The sequence below is a fragment of the Hylobates moloch genome, unplaced genomic scaffold (assembly GCF_009828535.3).
Source record: "Hylobates moloch isolate HMO894 unplaced genomic scaffold, HMol_V3 SCAFFOLD_10, whole genome shotgun sequence".
NCBI classification, from domain to species: Eukaryota; Metazoa; Chordata; class Mammalia; order Primates; family Hylobatidae; genus Hylobates; species Hylobates moloch.
The window spans coordinates 31,039,988-31,067,561 of NW_026652285.1; the positions used below are offsets into that span (position 1 = coordinate 31,039,988).

General features: G+C 48.3%; 1 protein-coding gene across 4 annotated transcripts in view; it reads left to right on the forward strand.

Annotated features, from left to right (window-relative positions):
• Window positions 1–27,574, forward strand: part of DNAI1 (dynein axonemal intermediate chain 1) — a 60,686-nt gene that overhangs the window by 20,920 nt on the left and 12,192 nt on the right. For 3 of the 4 annotated variants that reach the window (XM_058445484.1, XM_058445482.1, XM_058445485.1), the window contains exons 2-13: window positions 1,849–1,881; window positions 3,547–3,645; window positions 3,843–3,923; window positions 8,045–8,171; window positions 8,753–8,877; window positions 9,122–9,241; window positions 10,253–10,312; window positions 11,925–12,059; window positions 15,839–15,923; window positions 19,458–19,575; window positions 19,874–19,917; window positions 25,350–25,597. In XM_058445484.1, the coding sequence (XP_058301467.1) occupies window positions 1,849–1,881; window positions 3,547–3,645; window positions 3,843–3,923; window positions 8,045–8,171; window positions 8,753–8,877; window positions 9,122–9,241; window positions 10,253–10,312; window positions 11,925–12,059; window positions 15,839–15,923; window positions 19,458–19,575; window positions 19,874–19,917; window positions 25,350–25,597 (1,275 nt within the window). The remainder of the gene's footprint in view (window positions 1–1,848; window positions 1,882–3,546; window positions 3,646–3,842; window positions 3,924–8,044; window positions 8,172–8,752; window positions 8,878–9,121; window positions 9,242–10,252; window positions 10,313–11,924; window positions 12,060–15,838; window positions 15,924–19,457; window positions 19,576–19,873; window positions 19,918–25,349; window positions 25,598–27,574) is intronic. The other variant, XM_058445483.1, reaches the window with a different exon arrangement.

Below are 27,574 nucleotides of genomic sequence, written 5' to 3' on the forward strand. Positions count from 1 at the left end.
GTTCCCATCGTTGGAAACCTTGGCAACCTGAGAGCAATTTGAATCCTGCTGCCTGCTCTACCAGCAACAATCCCAGCTCAAGATGAGGCATGCTTTTCTCTTTCCCTGGAATTCCTTTCCTCCCTTCCACCCTCCAACCCTCTCCCAAAGACCCTATCATGCAAGAGCTGTAAGAGCCCATCTAGTCTAACTCCCTCTCTTTGCATTTGGGAAACTGACTCCCCTCTCTTTGCATTTGGGAAACTGAGGCTCCCCCAAGATCACACAAGTGGTCAGTGACAGAGCTGGAAGCAGGGGTTCCTTTCCAATGTGCCATGCTGCCACCAACGTGTGCCCTTCGGCTCCTCTGCTGCATTGAACCCTCCTGCAGTGCACTAGGCCTGCTCCTTCCAGGAGTCCCTCCCTCACGTCTCCAGTCCCCTCATATGCTTGATCATCTGAAACACCTATTTGTTCTGTATATATACTGTGGGATTATTGTTGGTTTGTTTGGTGGAACATTTTTTTTTTTTTTTTGAGATGGAGTCCTGCTCTATCACCCAGGCTGGAGTCCAATGTGTGATCTTGGCTCACTGCAACCCCTGCCTCCTGGGTTCAAGCGATTCTCTTGCCTCGGCCGCTTGAATAGCTGAGATTACAGGCGTGTGCCACCACACCCGGCTAATTTTTGTGTTTTTAGTAGAGACAGGGTTTCGCCATGTTGGCCAGGCTGGTCTCCAACTCCTGACCTCAGGTGAGCTGCCCACCTCAGCCTCCCAAAGTGCTGGGATTACAGGCATGAGCCACCGCGCCCGGCCAACTTTGTACGTGATGTTTTCTTCTTCTGAAAAACATTTTCTCCACCTAGACAATGCATACTTGTCCTTTGACACCCAGTTAAGAAATCGTCACCTCTGGCCGAGTGCGGTGGCTCATGTCTATAATCCCAGCACATTGGGAGGCTGAGGCGGGTGGATCACCTGAGGTCAGGAGTTTGAGACCAGCCTGGCCAACATGGTGAAACCCTGTCTCTACTAAAAAAAAAAATACAAAAAATAGGCCAGGTGCAGTGGCTTACGCCTGTAATCCCAGCTTCTTGGGAGGCTGAGGCAGGAGAATTGCTTGAACCTGGGAGGTAGAGGTTGCAGTGAGCTGAGATGGTGCCACTGCACTCCAGCCTAGGCAACAGAGTAAGACTATCTCAAAAATAAATAAATAGGCTGGGCGTGGTGGCTCACGCCTGTAATCCTACCACTTTGGGAGGCCAAGGCAGGTGGATCAACTGAGGTCAGGAGTTCAATACCAGCCTGGCCAACCTAGTGAAACCCCGTCTTTACTAAAAATACAAAAATTAGCCGGGCGTGGTGGCAGACGCCTGTAATTGGGAGGCTACTCGGGAGGCTGAGGCAGGAGAATCGCTTGAAACCAGAAGGCAGAGGTTGCAGTGACCCGAGATCGCGCCACTGCACTCCAGCCTGGGCAAAAGAGTGAAACGCTGTCTCAAAATAGTAATAATAATACTGTTTTTGAAATCCCTTTATTGCCTGGTACAGAGACGAACACTTAGAATATGCTTTAAAAATATTTGTTGAACTAGTTGCAAATAAAAAATTCCCAGTGCTAAGTTACTTGGTCGTGCTCTTCATGGGTCAGTCCCACTGATGCAGAAACTGGGTTGCCTCAGGTATAGGACCTGTCTGGCTGGGTGAAAAAGAATATGTTGCCTCTGAGACTGTTTCTGAAACTTGGGAAGGCTCAACATCCTTTGACTGTGAGATCTCTGGGCAGGAGCCTCCCTGAAATGCTGTTTATGATATTTCCATGTCAATTTGCTTATGACTTACCTTCTGTTTTCTGTTCTTCATTTAGAGCATCAGCATAGGCAGAGGAACCAGGAAGAGAGTAAGTGCTGAGACTACCATGGTCTCTCAGCAAGATGCTAATAGTGTTTTTTTTGTTGAAAATATTATTTATATGTTTTTAGAAAATGCAAATGAACTAAAAGAAGAATGTTAGAATCACCCTTAAACCTACCACACTATAATAACTTTAGTTAACATGTGATGTTACATCCTGTCAGATATTTTTATGCATATATAAAATTACATGTATTTATTTCTTATTTTTCTTTGGAGGAATAAGAGAGATATATTTATTTTGAAGTGGAACCAAACTATATGTGTTATTTTATAACATGTTTTTCACATAAAATATTTAGAGTGCCTTCCATTGCTAATAAATATATTTTTATAGCATCATTTGAAATTACTGCATAATATTTTACCATATGTTCCTTAAGACTGTACCATAATTTGTTCAACCATGCCTCATTGCTGGACATTTAAATGTTTCCTTTTTTGGCTGGGTGTGGTGGCTCACGCCTGTAATCCCAGCACTTTGGGAGGCCAAGGCAGGCAGATCACTTGAGGTCAGGAGTTCGAGACCAGCCTGGCCAACGTGGCAAAACCCCATCTCTACTAAAATAACAAAGATTTGCTAGGCTTGGTGGTGCATGCCTGTAGTCCCAGCTATTCGGGAGGCTGAGGCAAGAGAATTGCTTGAACCCAGGAGGTGGAGGTTATAGTGAGCCGAGATCGTGCCACTGCACTCCAGCTTGGGTGACAGAGCAAGACTCCATCTCAAATAAATAAATAAATAAAAATAAATGTTTCCTTTTTCACTGTTATTATCAATCCTCTAACAAACATCAGTGCACCTAAATCTTTGGGCATATTCCTTAATATAAATTCCTACATGTACAAATTTGGGTCAAAGAGTATAAACAGTTATTAGGCTTTGATAAATATTTTCCAATTGGTTTTTAGAAAGGTTAGACTAATTTGTGAGAGCTCATTTCCCCACAGCCTCATGAATGCTGGATATTAGTTTTGGTTGTTTTATAGTTTGCCAATTTTATAGTGAAAAAAATGCATTGTTTTATTTTGTATAATTTTGATTGTTAGTGAGGGTGAACATTTAAAAAAATATGTCATGGGCCACTTTGGCAAGATGTTTAAGTGTCTACCAGGGAAAGGCAAACCTTCTAGTCCTTGATTTTTTTGCTCCAAGGACCTAATGGGACTGTGAGGCTTAAAGTAACTAAGTACAGAAAGTATTGAGTAACCTTAAGGTGGCAGTTGGGAAGATAAAATATAAATTAGAGTTGAAGTAACAGCTTGTCATCCTTTCTTGATGTCTAAACCACTTTGAATAAAGTACTGCCTTTGGCTGTTGGTCCTAAACATTAGCTTCTGGGCTTTACAGAAGGCAATAGGGAGGAACCAGTTCTTCTGGTCCCACTACTGGGGCCAGAGGCCTACCACAACATTCCAAGTTCCGGCTAAGCCTGACCCTCAGGGCAGAGGTGGCTAGGATCTTCCAGGCAATGAGAACTCTGGCCTGAGCAGTTCTTTTGGACTCTTTCATGAGTGGTATGTTGTACATTTTGTATTCTACATACAAGGGGCAGAGCTTGGCTTCTGGGAGTGTTTGTGAATGAAGGGGCTTCCTGTATGCTTGTCCAAGCAGAACAGACACTCCCAAGCCTCATGTGAGGTTTTTGTCTAGGATGAAGATTCAGGGACTGAAGTGGGAGAAGGCACAGATGAATGGGCCCAATCCAAAGCCACAGTTAGACCTCCTGACCAGCTGGAGTTGACCGATGCGGTGAGTGAGTAGCCTCTTGTCCTTGCTCCTTGTACCTCTTCCAGTTTCGGAGATGTGTTCTTCCATAGTACATGATTAGGAGCTTGCCCAGAACCTGGGTGTGAGATGTCTGCTTGATACTCTGGGGGATCCTCCTAAGCCTCAGATAGGGTTGGGGGGCCTTGATGTATGACTGTCTTGGTATTTCTCTCCCTCAGGAATTAAAGGAGGAGTTCACTCGGATTTTGACAGCCAACAACCCACACGCACCCCAGAACATTGTCAGGTACAGCTTCAAAGTAAGTCATCCCCTCCTGGGCAGGGGCATCTATACCCATCTCCTTGGAGTGACAGCGACTTGCTACATTGCAAAAGCCTCTCAGTAATTCTAGAGGAGAGCACTTTTAAACTGAGGTCCTTGGCTAGAATCCTCAGATTTCACATGGAGTTTTCTAGAAGTTTTTGAAATTTCTTTATAAATCTCCCTTGCAGTCTTGCTAATTGTGGTCTTAAGTGTTCTGCAGAGCCAGTCTTTTCAAGAATCTTGAAATGAATCATTTGGTTAGAAAAATGCTTTTCTGATATATGTAACACATTTTTCACTAACATAAACTATTGAGTCTTCAAAAGCTGAGTTTTACTCTAGCCAGGCATCTGGATGGAGTACAATTTCCCTCTAGACAAAAGGAGCTGGTCTTCTCCCCTCCCCACCCCCAGCCCCACTGGAGAAGTTCTAGCAGGTTCCAGTCTCAGCGTTTCTTGACATCACAGCCAGACAGGCTGGTGACCTCCTCAGGGCCCTCCTTTAGTACACGTGGCATGGGTGGGTAAGTTCTGACTTGGTAGATACATACTTGTATACCTATATAGGGGACAATACTCTTTTCACTTATAGCAAGGTCAGCTCCTGTGGGTATGAACTGAAGAGAATTTCTGAGTACATTTGAGCTGCAGTGGAAGGGGTGCATATGTTTCCTATTTCGTTATTCTGAGACCCATTTGTTCCATGCTTACTGTGTGCCAGTGTCAGGTCCTACATTAGGTTTTTTACATGAAATATCTCATATAATCCTCCCATTTCTTTGGTACAGGGACTATTAATATTCTAATTTTATGAAAACTTAGATTAAATTAGATAAACAAATTACAAAAGTCACATGACCAGAATTCAAAGCAAGATTTCAACTAGTTTGTCTGACTCCAAAGCAACATTACATTGCTTCTTTAAAAAAAATTTAAAATATATATGTATAATATTTTGAAAATATAGTAGAAACCTATGGCGCAAATTTCAAAAGATTCAAAAAACAATGAAAACACAGTCAAAATGAAACCTCCCTCTCTCCCCGTCCTCTTTCCTGAAGACAAGAAGAATTTCTTTTTTTGTTTTTTTGAAAATTTTATTGATATTTAATTTACATACTATACAATTCACCCACTTAAAGTGTACAATTCAGTGGCTTTTAGTATATTTATGGGTTGTACAATGACCACCACAATTTTAGAACATTTTCACTTCCCCCCAAGGAAACCTCAAGCCACTTAGCTGTTCTGCCTCAGTCTTCCATCCCTTCCAGCCCTCAGCAACCACTGAACTCTTTTCTGTTCCTATAGATTTGCCTATTCTGGATGTTTCATATAAGTGGAATTATACACCATGTGGTCTTTTGTGACTGGCTTGTCTCACTTAGCATGATGTTTTCAATTCATGTTGTAGTATGTGTCGCTACTTCATTTCTTTTTATTGCCAAATAATATTCACTTGTATGAATATACTACATTCTATTTATCCATTCATCAGTTGATGTTCATTTGAATTGTTTCTGCTTTTTGGCTATTATGACTAATGCTGCTATGAACATTTATGTGTGAGTGTTTGTGAAAGATTTCTTGAACACACTGCTTCTTATTTAAGATTGTGTAGTCAACCCCTACACAAAGAGGCTGAAACAAATCCAGAAATGTTTCTTTTTTTTTTTTTTTTTTTTTGAGACTGAGTCTCGCTCTGTCGCCCAGTCTGGAGTGCAGTGGTGGCACAATCTCGTCTCACTGCAAGCTCTGCCTCCCAGGTTCATGCCATTCTCCTGCTTCAGCCTCCCGAGTAGCTGGGACTACAGGCGCCCGCCACCACACCCGGCTAGTTTTTTGCATTTTTAGTGGAGACGGGGTTTCACCATGTTAGCCAGGATGGTCTCAATCATCTGACCTCGTGATCCACCTGCCTCGGCCTCCAAAAGTGCTGGGATTACAGGCATGAGCCACTGCGCCCAGCCCCAGACACATTTCTTGAAAGGTGCTACTTGTGAGTTTTGCGAATGGCTTCCCTTGGGCAGCCTGAAAAGGTCAGAGGGAAGCTGCCTTATCCTCCCTGATGTTATGCTGTAGCACAGTACACTCTATGGGCTCCTGTTCTTCTGACATCTGAAAGAGGACCTCTGTAGGACTCAGTGTGCTGACCATGGGAAGCACACTACAGGCAGAGGATTGGCATTGCCTTGTCAATTTCTTTTTTTTTTTTTTTTTTTTGAGACGGAGTCTCGTTCTGTCGCCCAGGCTGGAGTGCAGTGGCGCAATCTCGGCTCACTGCAAGCTTCGCCTCCCGGGTTCACGCCATTCTTCTGCCTCAGCCTCTCCGAGTAGCTGGGGCTACAGGCGCCCGCCACCACGCCCGGCTAATTTTTTTTTGTATTTTTAGTAGAGACGGGGTTTCACTGTGGTCTCGATCTCCTGACCTCGTGATCCGCCCGCCTTGGCCTCCCAAAGTGCTGGGATTACAAGCATGAGCCACTGTGCCCGGCCTGCCTTGTCAATTTCAGCGTACTCTTCTTGCCCCTCATTTGGGAGCCCAAGTCTCCTGGGAAAGCTCACCTTACCCAACCTTCCAACAGCCTCCCATGACTGGTGGCATCTTCCCACAGAGCTGGTTTCCATCTCATTGGTCCCGAAAGAGCTTTAGGTCCCCGAAGCTGCTACTTTCCTTTGATGTGGTGGAGTAGGGAGGCAGATGGTTCTGATCTAGGCATGCCTTCCCTCCCCTCACAGAAGCAATGGAGTCTGGGTTTCATTCCTAAACTGAAGAGGAGGATCCCAGTCAACCACTGGGGACAGGATGAAGGTGAAATCTCAAATAAAACTGTAAGGGTAATTTATTCCCTTGGGAATCTTCATCATGAAAATAGTTACTATTTTATTGAACATTAATATTGAGCATTTATTATGTGTCAGACACTATGTTAATAGGTTGTTTTTATTATTTTTAATACTTACAATTATCATGCAAATTAGATAGTATTAGCCTTCTTTTGTAGATGAAGAACTTAGGGCTTAGAGTGGTTAAGCCCAAAGTCATGAAGATAAGAAGCAGCAGAATAAAGATTCAAACCCAATTCTGCCTGCCTCCAAAGACCATGCTGTTAACCACTGCGCTGTCTCATCTTCCCATACATCTGAGTTACTGAAAGAGGAAGGGCTCCGTGGTGACTTTTAAATACAGAGCTTTCCAACCTGTGTGATGGCGATCCTTCCAGCCCTCCAGGGGCAGGGAGATCTGTGCAGCTGGACCCCATGAACTGGTTTCCTCTACTGTGAGTTTACCGTAGTGTGCCATACAAACATAGTTTCTATATGGCTTGAAAAGGATTTGCATATCTGTTTTAAAAGAAGGAAGAGATCTCCGGTCTCTAAGTCAATTTTAGTGGTTGCGAGGGTGCTGATCAATGAGGAGGCTATCTGCAGGAACCAGACTATAAGCTCTGTGAAATAAGGGATTGTGTCTACTTTTTCTCAGCTTTATATCCCAGGCACCTGGAAAATACTTGGCACATTGAAGCTGTTCAAAAATTATTTCAAGAATGGATGAACAAAATGACCTGGGCTGTAAGCCTAATCCTGCTTCTCATTTGCTGTGTGACCCGGACAAATGCCAACCCGTATCTTTTCTAGAATTCCATGGTCCTCTTGTATGGAACTAGGGGATTGGGGTTGTCTCTGAGGATCTATCCAGCCTTAGAATCCACTAAGTACAGTGGAGAGAGGGCTATGCCAGGTGTGTTTGATGACTCTATCTGCCCAGGGTATGTGGTATGGCAAGTGAACTAGAAACCCTTGGCATGGAAGTAGGAGACAAGACATATAAGCCAGTGATAGGCAAATCTGGAGCCACTTGAGGTTGGAAAGGCAAGGTATTTTAAAATAAATCCTTGATGATAACTTTAAAAAAGATTTTATTTCATTTGCCTTCTCTTCCTTTTCTTCTTTAAACGGAAATGCAGTGAAATCTTCAGATTAACTGAGGATTTGGTGAGTTACATTTCCTTTAACAAAGATGGACTGTCTTTGATCTTAGAGAATGAAAGCAGATTACATTGTGACTCCAGCTCTTTTAGGGACCCCTGGTCTGACTCAGCCCCTCTTTTCTTAGGAAGGCACATATAAGCCTATTGGCTTTGTGAACCAGCTGGCAGTTCACTACACCCAGGTTGGGAACCTGATCCCCAAAGACTCAGATGAAGGACGGCGGCAGCATTACCGCGATGAATTAGTGGCAGGTAGGACTCTGGGCCGTCCTGAAGCTACAGCCCTGAGCCTGTTCCCTTATTCTGGTCACTCTAGGGAGTATACCTCTAAGCCAGAACTTTGCAGAGCCTCTACTAACATAAACTCCAGGCCGGGGAGGGTGGTTCTTGCCTATAATCCCAGCACTTTGGGAGGCTGAGGCGGGCGGATCATGAGGTCAGGAGATTGAGACCATCCTGGCTAACACAGTGAAACCCTGTTTCTACTAAAAATACAAAAAATTAGCTGGGCGTGGTGGTGCATGCCTGTAGTCCCAGCTACTCGGGAGGCTGAGGCAGGAGAATTACTTGAACCTGGGAGGCAGAGGTTGCAGTGAGCTGAGATTGTGCCACCACTGCATTCCAGCCTGGCGACACAGCGAGACTCTGTCTCAAAAAAAAAAAAAAAAAAAAAAGCCCAATAGCTGGCTGTCCTGAATAGGTCAAGGAGCTAACCCATGACACTCAGCCCAAGGACAACCCTAGGGATAGGTAGTGTCTGAAAAGCAGAAACCAAGAAAGCCCTCCCTGCCACAGATTGGGAGAGCAGGCTTAGACTTTGAACTCTTTGGCAGTATCCTACCAAGGTTCTCAGGAGTCTGCCAAGGTGATTTCAGGAACAGAAAACCTCGAAGAAGATGAAGAGCCCAAGGAGTTAGAAACTGAGCCTGGGAGTCAAACAGATGTGCCTGCAGCTGGGGTACAGTATAATATCACTCTGTGTCCCTCTTCTTCCAGCTCAAGCTGTGGATGGAGGCTTCATGGGTAACTTGGGAAAGGAGGAGGGAGACCAAAGGTGAGAATAGAGGCTGCAGGTGCCAATGTGTCTGGCAGCATCACTCTCTCCTACCTCTGTCCTATCCTAGGACAGGACTTGCCCCATCTCCCGGTTTTCTACCACCTTCTCACAGCTGAGTCCTGATCCTCTGGGTCTTTATTTTCAGGCAGCTGAAAAAGTGACTGAAGAAGAATTGATGACTCCTAAGCAGCCCCAGGAGCGAAAGCTCACTAACCAGTTCAACTTCAGTGAGAGGGCCTCACAGACCTTCAACAACCCTCTCCGGGTAGAGCAGCCCCCACCCTAGCCCCTCTGCAGCTCTTCACTGTGCCTGGCAGGGAAGAAGCAGGCCTGACCCTGGCCCTAGCAGACCTCAGCCTGGCAGGGGTGACAGGACAACAGATGCTACAGTTTATCTCCCCAAGGAGAGCTGAGAGCATGCGTTCAGGTCTCTGTAAGCTATCCAGGCAGGAGTTTAGAGGGAGTAACATGGAGGCTAGAGCTCCCAAAACTCCACTGGAAGGCTTCACCTGGATCTGGGCTTTGTAGAGGGGTAGAAATTAGGACTTGGGAGGGGAGGGGAGGCCACAGTGTGTTCAGGGAACAGGAGGCCTAGGAGCCAGTTCAACTGAAGTTGATGATCTCTGTGATAGACCAGCTGGCAAAGGCCAGAAATTTCCCTGACTCATAAGAGAGGCTCTTGAACACCAGGCTGAGGGAGCCTCTCAGGGTTTCAGGTGAGAGACTCATACGTAAGGGGAGGGTTCTACAGAAATGAATCTACAGATGGAGGGCGAGGTCTACAGGGTGAGTTTTTGACAGTGCCTCATCACCCTGTGTGGTCCCTATGCTGACATTTGTTAATCTGGGTGATACACAATGGGAAGGGGGCACATTCCCCTGGTGGAGCCAGAGACCCTCATATTAGAGAGGCCTTCTCAGGGCAAGGGGTGTTAGTCTGATGGCCTGATAGAGGCTGACCTCTATGCCCTGGCCTGGCATCCTGCAGGTCTATTCATCCCCCACTTGGACTGTATCTTGGTTAAATTGGCACAGTCAGGCTTCCCTGCCCCTGCTTTCCAGCTTATACTTCTTCTGAAGGAGGCCAGAATGGAACACAATATGGGCTTTGAATGCATCATTCAGTTATTCACCCAAGCCCCTCTTTACTTCCCCAGCTCTGTGTCCCACACCTCCATCAGCCCCAACCAAAATGCTTCTCTCAAAGATATACTGTTGGATTAAGTGAGAAGGAGTTGAGGGCTTTTTGTGGATCTCCTGTTGTCTTGTTCTGTAGGATCGAGAATGCCAGATGGAGCCTCCTCCCAGGAGAAACTTTTCAGCCACAGCCAATCAGGTAAGACCCTGGGCCAGCCTGAAACCCCTTACCACCCACCTCTATGTATCCTTTCCTCATTTAGCAGCAAAGGCAACACTGGGTCAAGGGCTCCTCTGGCAGTCTGCCCTCCTCATCTACCTGCCTCCCTGCTCACTGTCCTGAGCATCCAGGCTCTGAACACCAGGTACATGAGACAGTAGGTCCCTATCCAGTGAGCTGTGGGCCAGCCACATGACTCAAGGGCAAGGTTGTCCAAGCTGGAAACAGGCATGGCTTCTGGATGGAGCTTCTTCCATGGCCAGGGGAGAACATTTGCTTCCATGGACTGTCTGGAACCTGTGGCACCCTGTGACTCTGTGACTGACTCCAAAGTGTTAGCACTCTGACCCTGCCCTCCCAGCAGCCTGCAGTGTTCCTGCAGCCCCCCTCCTCCCCCTTCAAGTCCTCCTGGATGGCCACACTTATTTGAACAGGATATGGTGCCAGGAGACCTGATCTCAGACCTCACATTTTCTGTTCATCTTTAAGATCCTGAGCAAACCATGTCACTTTTAATGCCTCAGTTTCTTTCTCTCTAAAGAGAGGATGACAAGCTGCCTCACAGAGTTGTTGGAGGGTCTGAATGAGATAACAAAGATTGGAGTACTTTGCAATGTGGAATAGGAGACTGTGGGGGAATTATTAAATGTAAGGTTTGCTTATCTGACCTCCAGGTGGCAGTGACTGCCCAGCCATAGGGAGCACACGGTGTGATCGGGGGCATTTGCCCAGCCCCAGATCCTTGCTGCTTCCTCTGCTACTATCTTTGGGCTTCTCTTCCTGTCAGATCCATTTAGCAAATGTTCCCTTACCTTTTGCTTATCTCCTTTTAATGCTGAGGTGTGGTCAGTGCCATAGACAGCCAGCCCGAGCCAGTATGTTTATGCCATGTCCGGGGTGGGGGTGGGGATATGTATATATATATATATTTGAGACAAGGCGTTGCTCTGTCACCCAGGCTGGAGTGCAGTGGCACGGTCTTGGCTCACTGCAACTTCTGCCTCCTGGGCTCAAGCAATCCTCCCACCTCAGCCTGCTGAGTAGCTGGGACCACAGGGGCATGCCACCACACCTGGCATATTTTTGTATTTTTTGTAGAGATGGAGTTTCGCCATGTTGCCTAGGCTGGTCTTGAACTCCTGGGCTCAAACAATCCACCTGCCTCAGCCTCCCAAAGTGCTGGCATTACAGGTGTAAGCCACTGTGCCTGGCCTATTTTTTTTAAATATTCTAGTTCAGAGTCTTTTAAATCACCAACAAAAATGGGAACTAGCCTGATGTTTGCCCATTTGTTCTGCCTGCCGGGGGCTGCGTGCTAGAACAATATTGATCTTCATCTGAAGACCCAGCCTCTAGGTTTCAGGATATGTAAGCCCAGCACAGAGATGTCCTTAGAACTCTTTCATTCTTGTTCCAGAGCTGATGGTTAGTAGGGAAGACAGGTATTGAATACATAATTCCAATGGGCCAAGTAGAAGATGCTTGTTGCCAGGGTTAACATGACCAATTCCTTAAGTCTTGAAGGCTGAAAAGAGCTGTCTGGGTAAAAATTGCACCTTACAATGATCCTTCTTATCTCACCCTTGCCTAGTGGAAGATCTATGATGCCTACGTAGAGGAACTTGAGAAGCAGGAAAAGACCAAAGAGAAGGAGAAGGCAAAGACCCCAGTGGCTAAAAAGTCAGGGAAGATGGCCATGAGGAAGCTGACATCTATGGAGTCTCAGGTTTGTTGTTAGTTCCTACAGCTCTGCCACAGAATTTCTGAATGAGGCCTTGGCTTCTGGGTAGACAGAAGCCTGGCTGTCTGGGAGGGGTTCACAGATACTTAAGTCAGGGGCTAATGTTGAGGTATAAATAGTTCTTTCCTTAGGGGAAGACGTGAGGAGAGCTACAGCTGCCTCTAGCATTCCATACCTCCCCCCAAGTAAGATAGATCTGGAGGCTGGCAGTATTTCAGAATTATTGAGCTAGAGGGTAACAGAAGACATATTCCTTATTGAAAGCACTACATGCCTTCTGGAAGAGCTGGGGAGTCTGCTCAGGATGGGGGTGGGATGTGAGGATAAGTCACCACTTCCCTCAGCAAGGGCTTATAGGATCTGGGAAAGTGAGATGTTTTTTCACTTTCAGTACTTGGGTTTACTTGTGTCCTATACTGTAGGTGAATCTTCAGGGCCAGGAGCCAGATCAGAGATGATCATAGGTACCATCAATGCTAGGCCAATGGATTTGGCCACCCTGGGCTAGATTTTCCATGAAAAGCCATGTAGAAGTCATTATAAAGGTCATGGTTGGGGGGCTCACTGTGGGTCTAGCCAGCATAGGTTTGGGGATCATCATGGGAGTCACAGTGATGCAACTATAGGGAGTCACTGAAGGGAGCGTCACCACAGGGAGACGCTGAAGGGCCACATTTGTCCCTTTAACAGACAGAAATCTGGATCAGGAACTAGAGTCCCATTGTGGATCAGGATGGGTTTGACTTGCAGTGGCATGGGAGGGACAATGTCCACAGGAATCTGGGGGCTGGTTTCAGCACCTCGGAGAGTTCCCATGGCTGCTCTCGGGGAAGTGGTTCTGCTCCACTCCAGAATTGAAGCTGGACCAGTTAAAGGAAGTGCTGCTTCCTATGCCTGAGGTGTGTCCACTCTCGCTTAATTCTGTTTCATTATCCTGATCATGTCACATTTTAGGGGAAGTTTGAGGGTCCCCTGCCTTGGCTTTATAGGAACTGTCCCAATGCTGTTTTATTCAGTCACTGACCAAGTACCTAGTGATCATGGCCGTGCTGGGTACTGGAACTCTGAGGTGAAAGATGGAGCCCCTGCCCGGCTACTCTGTACAGACCCTTGGCTTCCCCTGATCCATTCTCTAGAGGTTAGAGGCTTCACAGGGGCCACTGGCCTAAGTCAGGGTTCACATGAAGATCCATCAGGGGTTATGAGCTCTGTGCTGGGACCCATGGTTGCAGAAACCTCAACTATAATCACCAGGACCTAGAAACCAGAAGAAAAGTCCCTGTGGCTGAGACTAGAATCTGACCTGTGTCTTCTAAGCCTTGCCAGAGTTGGTGTCTAACATCCTCGGGGATGAGGGACCATCCCTCTCCATCACACTGGACTCTTCCAGCTTAGCTGACTTGGAAGACTATGGTACAAGCAGATTCCAGCCCTCTGGACCAAGAGTCCACATGGGAGGCAGGACACCCTCCCCCAGCCCACCCAGTGAATGCCTTGCTGTGCACCCTCTCCCCAAGGCAATAATTAGAAATCCCAAGTACTGGGCCAGGCTGTCTGTGCAACACAGTGGGAGAGGCAGTCACCTTCCCCATTGCCCAGGCCCAGTGCTTGAACAGAGTGACACCCCTTCCGCAAAGAATGGGGTCTGATTATGTGGGTAGAAAACTCAAATGTGCTGGAGGGGAGAAAAGATAAAAACTTCATGATATCCTGTAGGAAGGGCCTCCTTGGTGGACCTCAGGTCTCTATCTCATTAATGATTTGGGTGAATGCACAGAAATCAATGCACGTTTGTCTGATCTGAATAATTAGGTAGGAAAGGAGAAAAGGGCTCACAGCCTGCAAGTTCAGTCAGAACTAATAAAGATGTGTGGCTGCTCCAGTGGCATAGTATCTGGGACAAGGAAGGTGACAGCCCACAACACTCTCCTTAGAACACAGCTGGAAACCTGCATCTCCCAGAGCCAGGAGAGGAGTGGTCAGACTGGGGAGGCACTGGCCGGCTGTGTGGATCTGAGAGCATGGACCCTGGAACCTACAGACCTGGATTTATATCCTGGCTTTGCCATTTGTTAGCTCAGTTTTTCTGAAACCTCAGTTTCTTCATCTGTAAAGATACCCTAATGATACCTACTTTGCAAGATTTTCATGAGAACCCAAGATAATACAGTGCAGCCCCTAACATAACACTTTTGTGCTACTGATCAATAAATGGTAGCTATTGTTATTGATATGCCATTTCATGACTGATGGAGCTGGGAGGAGTCACCCGAGGAAGTGCTAACTTGAGGGCATGTGGCCGTGTCCTCCTACCTCAAAGGAGCTATCACCAAGCATCCAATTCCTTGTGGCCAGAGGACAGAGTTGGGCCCATAGGTAGAAGATGCAGGGAGGGAGTTTCAGTTAACTGGCTATCTGGCCACAGAAAACACTGCCTGACCTGGGGGGAGTCACACTTGCCAGGAAGCTGCTAAGGGGAGAGGATTCCCGCTCTGGGTCAGAGAATAGAGAGCGTAGCTGGAACCAGGTGAACTCTGAGGTCCGTGACTGCAAGACTCCAATGAATGCCCTCCTTGTTCAGTTTTCTAAGATAAACTTGGAGTCTCTTTCAGGCGTGCAAAAGGTCCTCAAAGGTCAGTTCCCCAGAATTGACTTCATAACCCTCCGCTGCGCTACTCTGCATGTTTCCTCTGACACCATCACCACCGGGAACCGGGTTAAACACTAACATGTATTATCACATTTCACCATCACAATGACCTGATGAGGCAGATGCCACCATCCGCCTCCACTTACCAGGGGGACTGTAAGACTCAGAGAAGCTAAGTAACTTGCCAGAGGTTGCCACTGGGTTCTAATTTTGGTGGGATGGGATAGGAGTGCAGGTCTGTGCGGCTCTAGAACCCATCCTTTTAACCGCTACCTGATGCTGCTGTTTCTGAGACCTTGAATCTTTGGGAGCCATGGGCCTGGCCCCCTGGCCCCACCCTGGAGAGCTGCCCATTCAGCTGGCTCACTCCTGCCACCTGCCCTAAGCCCTCTGGGCCTTTCCTGTTAGTCCCAAACTCTTTGCTCTTCTGTCAACCTGCCAAGCACCTCATCTTGGGGATTTGTGGAATTTCACACAATGGCAAGCTTCCTTTTGGTTCAAGATGAGTCACGTTTTCCTGAAGTTAAGCTTCTTGCTTTCCCATTGGTCTGGGCTGTGGGGAGGGCCTGGAATTAGGGGTCTCAGTTCTGCCTTGTACTCCATGTATGTAAGCATGTCTCTCCCCTCTTTGGGCCTTCGTGCCTTTCTCAGCCTGTGACTGAGTAAGGGATAAAACCAGATGATCTCTGAGGCCTTTAATGGGAGTCTTTCACTCTCTGAGCTGGTAAAACTTTTCGTCTCCACCAAAGAAGGCTCCAACCTGCCCTTGTCTGCTCTCCCCTGCAGACCCTGGGCTCTCTTCAATGCCCTGTCTTGTGCTCAGAGATAGGCCTTCTCCAAAACAAGTCCAGAATGAAAGCATGAAGCAGGTTGTACCCAGGGGCCAAGTATATCAGCTCAGACCCTTTGTGCCACCTGTGAGGTAGGAGTTCCTAGAAGAGGGTAGTGGCATGAGCTGGGCCTTGAGACATGCAGAGAAACCTTTACAGAGCTATCTGGGGTGAGTAGTGTCAGAGAGGTACTGCTGAATCAATTGCAAATGTGACATGGCTCAGGACATATGACCTTGCCAAGTGCTGGTTTATGAGGACTTGAAGTTTCTGTATCCCCACAGACTGATGATATCATCAAACTGTCCCACGCTGCTAAAATCATGGAGCGGATGGTCAACCAGAATACATACGATGACATTGCTCAAGGTAAGAGTTGAAGTTCTGGCAACCACTATTATTGCCTGCATTAAAAATTTCTCATAAAAGCTTGGGTTATTTGGGTGTCTCATGCTAGCTCCTATAGGTGCAAGCGGAGAAAAAATAATCCCTCCATCCTCTGGATGTCACTGGGAAGACAAGACTTATGTGGATTAACCATGATTGATGGCATAAGAAACAATGTATATACTGATGAGATCTGGAAATGGTGCAGCAAAGAATACCTGCACATTGGTGATCCAATCTCATCTTCCTGATAACCCTGGGAGGCAGACAGAGCAGAGACTTGCCCATACTGTACACATGAGGAAGATAAGGCTAAGGCCACCTAACTAGTGAGTGGCAGAGAGGACCCAAATAGAGGTCTCGAGCTTCCTCATTCTATGCTCTGTCCTCTACTCAGAGCACCTTGGGAATGCTATAAATGCCAGAATGTATGGGGTAGACAGAAACCACTCTGGGGATCCTCACATAGGAGAGAAGGAAAATGACGGATGAGTGGGAGTAGTTATGGAAGGCTTTGGAGAGGGCTTAGCTAGATGCCAAGGGAGAAGCAGAGTGTGTGAGAGAAGATAGCTACAGGGAGGATGTTCTGGACAGGGCTGGCATGAGCAGTGTCTTGGCAGTGAAACTGAATAGGAAGGGACTCTGGGGACAAGGGACAGCAGGCTCCCTGACCCAAACAGGATCTTCATTGAAAAGAGATGAGAGTTCAGGCGGAAGAGGTTGTTGGAGCCCATTAATGAAGGGCCTTGAATATCATGCAAGGAATGTGACCTATCTCTGCAGACAGTTCAGAGAACTGAAACTTTCTAGGTAGGGACACAGCCCGATGAGAGCAAGGCTGGAGGAGGATGTGATTGTGTAGAATATAGGGCAGAGGTGGAGGTGAGGCTCAAATGTGGGGTGGAATGGGCCTTACCACACCTGACCTAGCCTGTGTCTTAAGGGATGGAGAAAGGGGAACAGTTATAATAGTGAGAAACAAGCTCCAGCATTCACTGGGAGTAGCCTGTGTGTCAGGCATTGTGCTATGCAATTTACGTGTTATTGTTTTGTTTGTTCCTGACAGCCACACTGTGAGGTGAATACCATTATTATCTCTATTTTATAGATGAGAAACTTAGGCTGGGATGTTGCCACTTTTTCAAAGTCACAGCTAGTGTGAAGTGTGAGTGGCGGAATCAGAACTCGAACACAGGCCCCTTGGATCCATCACCTAAGCACTTCGCCGCTAGCCTGCAAAGCCACTGAGCTGGAAGAGACATTTCAAATAAACACACTCAATAGATCTATCCTGGTGATTAATTAGTGATGAGTTGAAGAAAGAGATTGATTCAGAAATGCTTAAATCCTGGGGGCCTGGGAAATTCTGGTGTCTTTGACAGTGTCAGGGAAACGGAATCCTTCCCATGGCATGAACAGCACATTCCCAAGTGGCCTGTATTTCCCTAAGAGGTTGTGCATTTATTTGGAGCAGCTGCCTTCCCAGAGTTGGCAGCTCCTCGATGCTGGCTGGTCTCCTTTGCTGACAGCCTAGGGCTCTTCTTGGTGACTTGATGCTCATTGCTCACCCATGGGACACAGAAACCAGGGCTGCCAAAACCAGCAGCCTAAACAAGCCCCCTCATTATCATTCAGGCTGGAAAACGACCTTGAGTGCTTTTCAAAGCTGTCAAAGTACACAGCAGCTGTGAATGAGTTTGTCACTCACACAGCGTGGCTTCTTGAAACCCAGCCTCTGCAAGTGGCCCACCAAAGGGCTGCAAACCTGATTAATTTCCATGGAGAAATTGGCCTTGGTGAACCACTTTCATTTATAAGAACACAGTCACATAAAAATGCATTGAACTTTGATTTTTTTAATTGCATACTCCTTTCCCTTTGGGAAAGTGTAATCATGAAGGAGACATGAAAATAGAGAAGTGTTACCAATTAATCTCTGCTCTGAATTGAAGTATTTTCAAAGATAACCCAAGCTGGGGAATCTCTGATGTAATCAAGGCTCACGCCTCTCTGACCACTTGAATCTTTTTTGTTCTGAGACATTTTTGAGGTTTGAGTGAAGTCCCACAACCTCAAGGTATGGGCACTATAGGAGATGTCAGGGCAATGCCTGGGCATGTTCTTGGCTTCACTGAATGACAGGATTCATTTTCTAATTGGTCACCCTTTGTCAAAAGAAGATCAAGAACTACTTCACTTCTGTTAAGGAATTTCACTGCATTCTTTAAACAGTTGTTGGTTGTCTGTTTTGTGGCTGGCCCTGTGCTAGGCACTGGGGACTCAGAGAATATATATGTGTCCTGCTCTACAGATACTGTCTGGTGCGGGAGAACAGGCAAAAGGATAAATAGAGGCAATCTAGTGTGACAGATGTTTCGGCAGAGGAGAGGCAGGGCTGGAACAGAGGAAGAAATTAACTCTGCTCAAAAGAAAATGAAGGCCTTACAGATGAGGAGGAGTTTGATCTGGATCTGGAGTGAGTAGGAGTTTGCCAGGAAGAACAGGGCATCTTAGACATGGAAAACTATGTAGAAACACCCAAAACAGGAGACAACTGGACTCATTGGCATGATTTGATATGGAGGGGACACGGACAGCTGACTAGAAATAACGTGGATCTCCTCTTGGTTTGATCTCCTCTGCAAGGAGAGCCATTGAGGGGGTTTCAGTGGAGTGAGGAAAGGGGTGTTGTGAGGTGCCTTGTTTGTACTCACACTGATTGTTCTGGGAAACAAGGGTTGGAGAAGGAGTTACTGGAGGTAGGAGACCAGTTAGAGGGATGTTGGCATAATACAGGTTATGGATGTTGGGGACTGAACCTGGGCAGGGGCTATGGGTTTGGAGAGAAACGAATGAATTAAAAAGATAGAAGAAAAATATGAGAAATTATGGAAACAGATCAGTCAAGGATTACTAATTTCTGGTTTAGACAAGTGGGAGGATGGGGCATCTATCTAACTTAAAGAAAGTGGGAGGCAGAGACAATTTCGTGGGTGGGAAATGAAGTTGAGTTCAGAGAACCCATGGGGGATCTAGGCAGCTTCATTATAGGGAGGCTTGGCTATGGATATGAAAATGGGCTGCATTTTAGGGATTTAGGAGGCAGAATTAATAGAACTATTAATCAGCCCCTGGCAGCTGAACCCTTGAAATTTGGCTGCTCCAAACGGAGCCTCCTGAAGTGCTAGGGAAACACATGGGAACAAGGGCAGCGAACCTGGGATTTTATCCGTGTAGACATGGCTGGTGTATTGTAATGTACCTCCAACAACAACGACAGTAACAATAGCTAACACATAGAGCTTACTATGTGCCAGGCATTTTTCTAGGCTCTTTGCATATATTAACTCAATTCATATATCCTCACAACAGAACTCTGAGATAGGTAGTATTATTATTCCCATTCTAAAACAGAGGCTCATTGTTTTGCCCAAGGAGGTGTAGACAGTAAGTGGTGGACCTGGGTTTGCCATAAAGCGGCAGTCCCAGGGCTGACTCTGCCTGTGTGTGTTTAAGATTTTAAGTACTATGAGGATCCTGCTGATGAATACCGGGATCAGGTGGGTACCCTGCTGCCGCTCTGGAAGTTCCAAAATGACAAAGCCAAGCGCCTGTCCATCACCGCCCTCTGCTGGTAAGTATAGGCATTGCAGCAAACGCAGAGCCCCTGAGTGCCCTCTACATCCCAAACCCCCAGTACCCTCTTCTGCACTTAACCATCTTGAGTATGACATGTGACAGTATGGAAAAATATGGAACTTGGATTCTTATGGGATCGCAGGACCACCCCCAGGACTCCCAAGTGGTGAGGGCCTAAGCTGGAGAATAGATGTCTGTAGTATATTTAGGCACCAGTGCCCATGGGAAGGCCCTTGTCCACAGGAGGGCCATGTTCATTTCCTGTGCCAATGGATTCATATTTTTTTTTGTAGGAATCCAAAGTACAGGGATCTGTTTGCAGTGGGACATGGCTCTTGTAAGTGATCTGGCTATTCATTTATTTGCTCATGTAAACAGCAAACACTAAGTACCTACTCTGTGCAGAGCTCTTTGCCAGTTGTAAGAAATACAAAGATGACTGCCCGCAGGGGGTTCACAGTCTAATGGGGAAGACCCACAATCCTACTGGCAATTAGTGCTGGGTGAAGGAATATTCTAAGCTGAATGTGCCAATGGAACCTTGAAGGAATTATTCTGGTGAAGAAAGAGGGGAAAATACTTCTGGCAGAGGGACCTGCATATGCAAAGGCTTGGAGGCATGAAGAATATGGCAGAATATGAAGCTGCTAGGGGGGGCCAGGGTCAGCCCTCAAAGGGCCTGGTAAGCCATTCCAAAAAGCTTGGATCTTCTCCTGAGGGGAAACCACTGATGGAATTCAAGGACAGGGACATGACCAGTGCAGGGAGGAATTGCAGGCATTGCAGGCCTGAGACTGGAGGCCAGGAAACCAGTTAGGAGACTGATGCAGGCATCCCAAGGAGAGATGGCAGGACCTTAACCACACTGTGGAGTGGGGATGGAGGCCCCCCCTTCCTGCCTCCTCAGGCCTTCCTGATCAGGTGGGTGGGGGCATGGGGGATGGGATCCCCTGAACCTTGGGAGCCCACTGCTGTCCAGAGTGTGCCCACCCCTGCCAGTTATCCACCCGAGGCAGGAAGGCAGCACAATGGAAACTGTGTCCAGGCGATTTGCTTTCCATTCATGTTACTTGGTCCCAGAAGAAGCCCCTAGCGCTGTGCTGGCCTGGACATTCCCCTTCCCAACGGGAGAGGGCCCTACACTTCGCAGTAGTCTCGGCTCCCCAGTGCTAACAGCTTGTTCTCTGGCTGGGAGGATCAGCTTCTGCAAACACAAAAACCTTTCCATTCTCCAAGCTGCTGCTGGCTGGCAGGCATACAAGCTCCCAGTCACTGCCCCTCAGACTGCCTGTCCGCCCATTCTTTGACCAGGGTGGGGAGGTGGAGGGGGTGTTTGTCATTCCTCTCAGGGAGGAGACCTTGGAGCTGCTCCCAGTCTTGTGGTCTGGGCCGCCTTTGAGGATGCCCTAAATGCCTGCTTTGTGTCCCCACTCCTGAGGGTAGGCTGCTGCCAAGTGGGAAGTGCCCTCCCCCTCTGGCAGGGAACTAGCACATTCCTCCCCCTCTGCTGCAGCTACTGGGCCTGGAACAGGGCCTGGGGGTTGGGTTGGGCAGGCCCTCCCAGGAGTGGGTGTGGACCCCCCCGTGAGGCTACTCTAAACCCAGGCTTTCTGCCCAGGTCTGAGGCAGGGATATAGGGGTTGCTCCCTAGAAGGTGGGAGGGGAAACTGCTTCAGTTTTAGCGCTATTCTCCCCCCACCCAGGTTCGGAAGCAGGCTCAGCTCGTTGGGGTCATGTGAAGGCTGTCGTGGGGGCTGAGCAGCCTTGGGCAGGAGCAGTAGAGTAGGTCACCTCCCACCAGCAGATGACCTCGAGCCTGCCCAGCAATGTCCTTTGGGCAGGCACTTACCTGGGAACGGTCTCTTTGTCCTTCCTTGATCCCGTTAGCTACATCCACGTGCCTGAGTGGTACCTGTCGGCAGCTACAGTCCTGGGGGTGGGGGTGTCACTTTCCAGTGACACCTGGGGCCAGAAGCCTCTCTGAGCCTTGGTTTCTTCATTGGTGACACGGAAAGGCTGACAACCTGCCAGGCCTCCATTCCAGGGCTATTGTGAGGTACGCTTGAGAGAGAAGAAGTAAACACGCTCCAAGTGGAGGAACCACCTACACATAAAGGACAATCATTGCTGATTTGTCTGTCATTCTTTCTGGTAGCTTTCCTGCAGTACCCTCCGGGGGCCTGAGCAGAAAAGGGAGGCGTGGAGACAGAGGTAGTCTCCTAGGGAGCAGGGCCCAGTGGCAGCAGCAGTGGTATTTGCTTTTGCTGTCACTGGCTCAGGGGTTGTTGGCCGGCTTTCAGATGAGCATCTATTCTCCAGAGCCTTGCATATCTCAGAACCACCTGCAGAGGCCTGAATAGAACCAGGCTGGGCTGAGACTCAGGAAGGCCCCTGCATCCATCCTGAGCTTGCCTCTGGGAGTCCCATGCTCTTGAGTGCCTCCATGGGAGAAAGAGGGCGAAGCTGGGGCAGACAGAAGGCACCCTAGCTGCTGGATGGGGTCGCTATGAGGAGCAGCTGGTCTCACCAGCATCCATCACACTGTCTTTGGAAGCTCCCAGATACCACCCTCCCACAATCAGATTTTGCCCCATGAGGACAAACACTGGAGTGAGAATTTGGGTTTGTTGTTGGATTTGACTCTGGTGAGCTAAGTCTAGACTTCATAAACCTCCTTTTTATGGTATTCCCAGATATTTATTCTGTGACTCAGCCAAATAAAACTTTGGCAGGGGTAGGTATATACCCTAGGAAGGACTATGGCCATTCCCTCATTTCTGGGAGAGGCCAGGTTGCTTGGAGCCAGCCAGGAACAAGCAGGTAGAGAAAAGGGAATCTGGGCAATTGCCTGCAACAGCACAGAAACATCCCTACCTGCTTCCCTTCTATAGCTGCTGGGTACCAGGTAGTGAGCACAATAGGCTGCTTAAAGGGCAAAGATTGGGATCCCCCTTAGGGCCAGGCTACATGTTCCCATCAGAGTAGAGAAAGAGGCTGTCAGTAGGTATAAAGCAGGTGGAGGAAGGTTAGAAGAAAAGGAACTAGCCCAAGAAGAGATGGCCTTGGGACTGCTGGGATGCAATGACGTCAGCCGGCTGTACTGAAGGGGTCCTTTCCAGCCCATTAGCCAATTCATAGCAGGGAAACAGGGACTTCTCATGGTCTGCCAGGCATGGATGGTGGAACAGATCAGGATGCTCTGTGTGGTCTTGAGGCTATCACACAGGAGATGGGGCAAGAAGCTTCCCAGAGAGCCACGGATTGGAAGAGCAGGGGAGCCAGCTGTTCCCCAGCCCAGCCTCTCTCTGGGGACAGCACCCTCAAACGGGGTCAATGTCAGGCTCTGAGTCCCAGCTCTAAATCCCTTCCCACTCTGTCCCACTACATCCTGGCCTGTCCCTGGGCCTGCCCAAGCCAGAGATACACTTTTAGGGATTTAAATCTTTCCTGATCATTTATTTGTCAGCTTCACTAATTAAGCAGTGTTAATTTCATTTACTGAAAATGGAAATTCATCTACCTCATTTCTCCTCATTCATCCTCCACACACAAAATCCATCACTCCTCGGCTGCAGGCTGCGTAAAATTTACAGGACTAATTATGTTGTCAGGTCTCTTTGTAAATACAGTCCGTAAAGGCCACTGTGCTTGCTGGGTTGTAACGCAAGGGCATTCCTGTTGTTAGTTTAATTACTGGTTAGTTATTTAGGTTCTCAAATGTTTGCCTCATTTTCCCTAAATCAAATTAAATGTCCCGCTTGATGTATTCTGTCTCTAAGGCCTTGCTCTTATTTCCACACTGTTTAAATATGACTTCTAATCGAATGAGAGTGCCTGGAAAAGCCCAGCTGCTCGAGAGGATGAGCCCAGCTTGACACCATGGCCTCGGGGCCATGCTTGAGGTTTTGAACCCTCTAGCAACTGATACCCTTCTTTAGAGCAGCCTTGGGCTAGTCCCCTGCCTTTGGAAACTGTGAAAGTCCTAACGCAAGAGGCATTTTTGTTCCTGGAGTCGCAGGTGGCAAGGCTGAAGTATGGGAAATGGAGAGAGGGTTTCATTATTGTCATCAGAAGGGCAGAGGAGCATTGCATCCATCCAGCTGACTTCTAGAGGGACGGCTTCCAAACCATCCCAGAAAAAAAAGTGCCATCTGTGGGAGCCTGTCTCTCTGATTCCTAAAGTAGATTTGGGTCAATTTTCCCTAAATGTCTACTATATTAGTTTCCCGTTGCTGCTGGAATAAACTACCACAAATTTAATGGCTTAAAATAACACAAAATTATCGTATAGTTCTGGAGGTCAGAAGTCCAAAATAGGTTTCACAGAACCAAAACCAGGTGGTAACAGGGCTGCATTCCCTCTTGAGGCTCCAGGGGAGCAGCCCTTTCCCTGCCCTTTCCAATTTCTACAGGCTGCCCACATTCCATGGCTTGTGGCCCCCTTCCAGCAAGCAATCGAATCTTTCTGACATCTGCTTCTATGGTTATATCTCCTTCCCTGACTCTCCTGCTTCCCTCTTTCCCTTATAAGAACCCTTGTGATTACATTGAGTCTACCCAGATAATCCAGGATAATCTCCTCCATCTCAAGGTCTTTCACTTAATCAAATCTGCAGAATCCCTTTTGCCATGAAAAGTGACATATTTACAGGCTCAGAGGATTAGGATATGGACATCTTTGCAGGGGGGCCTTATTCTGCCTACCACACGCCCCCTCCAAGTGCCTCTTGCATGACTTAATAAGGGAGTCATTAAACAGCTGCTGTCTTGGAGCCAGTCCTGGGCTAGACTCATTTAGGACAGCACAGTAAGAGAGGAAGCCTGCTGTCAGTGGCTGGCCTGGTATCCTTGTCTCTGTAGCGTGGCATCTACTTCCTCCTGTCCACTGACCTGGCCTGATGCCCCTACATGCCCTCTGCCTTAGCAGAGTGCCCCCAGGTGGGGGCTGCACTAGCCTTCCACCTTTTCAGCTTCGGCTCCCCTGAGCTTGGTGAGGAGGCTGGGAGGACCGAGCTGGTGGCGGGAGGGCTGGGACTATGTTCATGACTACATATCAGGATGGGCGCCAAGTACACAGAAAATGAAAGAAAGAGTGGGAGGCACTCCCTTGACATGGGGCTGGTGGGGAGAAGGGCCTCTGCTGAGTGGTCCATTGTTGATCGCCAAAAGCTGCGCCCAGGCCAAATGGGCCTGTGGAAGCCTGACTGGCTGGCCTGGGACTTCTGGGTTTGGGGAGCATGCCTAGATCTAGGGCTCAGGCTGAACCTGGGACTGTGGGGATATGCTCATAGGTGGCTAGTTTGGGACTCACCGTAGACAATTCGATGTTAGTTCAAGCTTAGCCCACACTTAGCTGGGGGGAGGGGTACATGGGCATTATCCAGGCATCTATGGAAAGCTGCCTGTCTTTGGCTGGGCATCCAAACCCCCTCTGAGGGTTCTGCTCCTTCCCAAGCTCACACACCTTCTTCACTTAGCAGCCCTTTGAGCCAGCATCCCCCTTTTCTGTACCTCGGGGAGAATTAGGAGAATAAACCTGGTCACCTTGATTGGTTGTTGGATCTTTCCATGATCTCTGAGAAGGGAAAGGTCACATCTCATAATTCCACTTCACAGATGGAAAAGATGAAGCCCAGAGAGGAATCCCACACTCTTGACAGATGCAGAGCAGGGCAGGGCTTGCCCATCTAGCGGGGTAGGGGGTGAGGGCGCTTCCCCAGGTAGGGCAGTTGGATCCTCCAACCTCAGCCGCCCATCTTCCCTGGGTAGATGACTTCATGAAGCAGAGCCGGGGCATGCTGCTGCTCTACAGCTTGAAGAACCCCAGCTTCCCCGAGTACATGTTCAGCAGCGACAGCGGCATCATGTGTCTCGACATCCACGTGGACCACCCCTACCTGGTGGCAGTGGGCCACTATGACGGCAACGTGGCCATTTACAACCTCAAGAAGCCCCACTCCCAGCCCTCCTTCCGCAGCTCAGCCAAGTCTGGCAAGCACTCGGACCCTGTGTGGCAGGTCAGCCTAGAACCAGGGTGGGAGGGGTGGGGATGGGAGCAGCATGAGGGCCTGGAGCCACTGGAGGAGGGAGGGAGCTTGGGGAGGAGAGGACCACAGGCAAGGAGACGAGGATGGCAGGTACCATCAGGCCAGGATCTGGGTGTGAGAAAAGGCAGAAAAGGGCAGAAGGTGAAAGTCAGGAGGCAAGAGGGTCTCCAGTGAGAGCTGGGGTCTGCTGCCCCAGAGCTTCCCTCAGGAGGGCCTCCATCTCTTTGCTGAGGATCTCTTAGATGTGGCAATCAGTAACTCAGAAGACATAGCCAGAAGCCTCTAGGGTCTGACAGGCTCCAGCTGAGTACAGTGGGCCTTTGGACAATGTGGGAATGAGGGACACTGACCCCCACACAGTCAAAAATCTGTGTATAACTTTGGGGTCCTCAAAAACGTAACTACTAATAACTTACTTTTGACCAGAAGCCTTACTGACAACAGTCAAATAACATATATTGTGTGTTATGTATATTTTATGTACTGTATCCTTACAATTAGGCAAGTAGAGAAAAGAAAATATGTTATTAGGAAAATCATAAGGAAGAAAAAATATATTTACTGTTCATTAAATGTAAGTGGATCATCACAAAGGTCTTCATCCTCATCATCTTCACATTGAGGAGGCTGAAGAGGAGGAGAAAGAGGAGGGGTTGGTCTTGCTGTCTCATGGATGGCAGGGGCAGAAGAAAACCTGTGTGTAGTTGGACCCATGTAGTTCAAAGTCATGTTGGTCAAGGGTCAACTGTATGTTAAAGACCAGGTCCTTGTCTACAAGCTTCCTCAACTCCGCACAGGGCCTTTCCTCTGCCATCTGGGCTAGATTTGGGGAAACTCCCAGGCAGGGGTGGCTGCTGCTGGTTGCCTGCCCTCGGGTGGGACTGTAAGGCCTGGTAGGCAGGTCTGTCCCTGAGCCTCTTTGTAGCACCCCCTCTTCTCCAGACATGCCTAGAGTGGTGGGTGGGGCCTCTGCAGAAGTCTGACATCAGCCTGGAACCATTACCTCGACATTGGGGCTGGATTTCAACCCTGACTCTGTGTTTCCCATCGTATTCCACTGGGCGTAGATTTCAGTTTCACTCTCAGAGGGTCTCTTAGCTGTGGCTTTGCAGGCCCTTCCTTATTGTGTCCCAAAGGTCCCCTTCTTTCAAAGGCTGTGTACTATTTTTCCATGGGCAGGTCTGGGAGGACCTAAGGATGAATTTCTGCCTCAAGTTGCTCAAGGTGTCTGGGCTCATCAGGCAGCACTGGGACTCTGTCTTCTCTTCTTTCGCTTCCCTCCTGCCCTGACAGTCTGCAGGCAAGCTCTGCACTCCTGCCTCTTATGGCCCTGAGCTCCCTGAGACATGTGGACACCTTCCCCAGCACTACAGGCCTGAGCAGAGGGAGGACTGCCCAGGCACAGGGGCCATGGTGCCCTCTCAGCTTTATCCTTTATCCAGAGCCTGGGGCAGAGGGTGGGAGGGAGGCAGCCCCTCCTGCCATACGCCCTCCCCGGCTACTCTCCAACAAAGCAGAGACCAGAGGTTGCAGCCTCAGGAGTTTTCTCCACCAAAAAGTCCACCTCCCAATTAATCACCAAGCCTTCCAGACACATGTAGGTCTCCAGGCAGGGGGAGGATCTCTGTAGAAACTTTAAAACTCAGGGAGAGGAGAAAAGGCCTGTCTTGATCATACCTGGCCCAGCCCTGCCCCTGCTTTCCCAGCTCAGATAGCCCAGGGCCAAGCGCAGAGCATCTCTGGTTGGCCTGACCACCTTCCTTCCTCAAGCCAAGCAGAAGGGCAGAGGCCCAAGCCAACCATCCTACTCCTACTCTGCTATGTCCTGTAAATCAAATAGCCAATTGCAGGGAAAATGGGGCATTGAGAGGAAACATTATTGCTTTCACTGAGCAGGTCTCAGGAAGACAGGAACTCAGCTGGACAGAGAAGCCTTCTGCTCTCCTG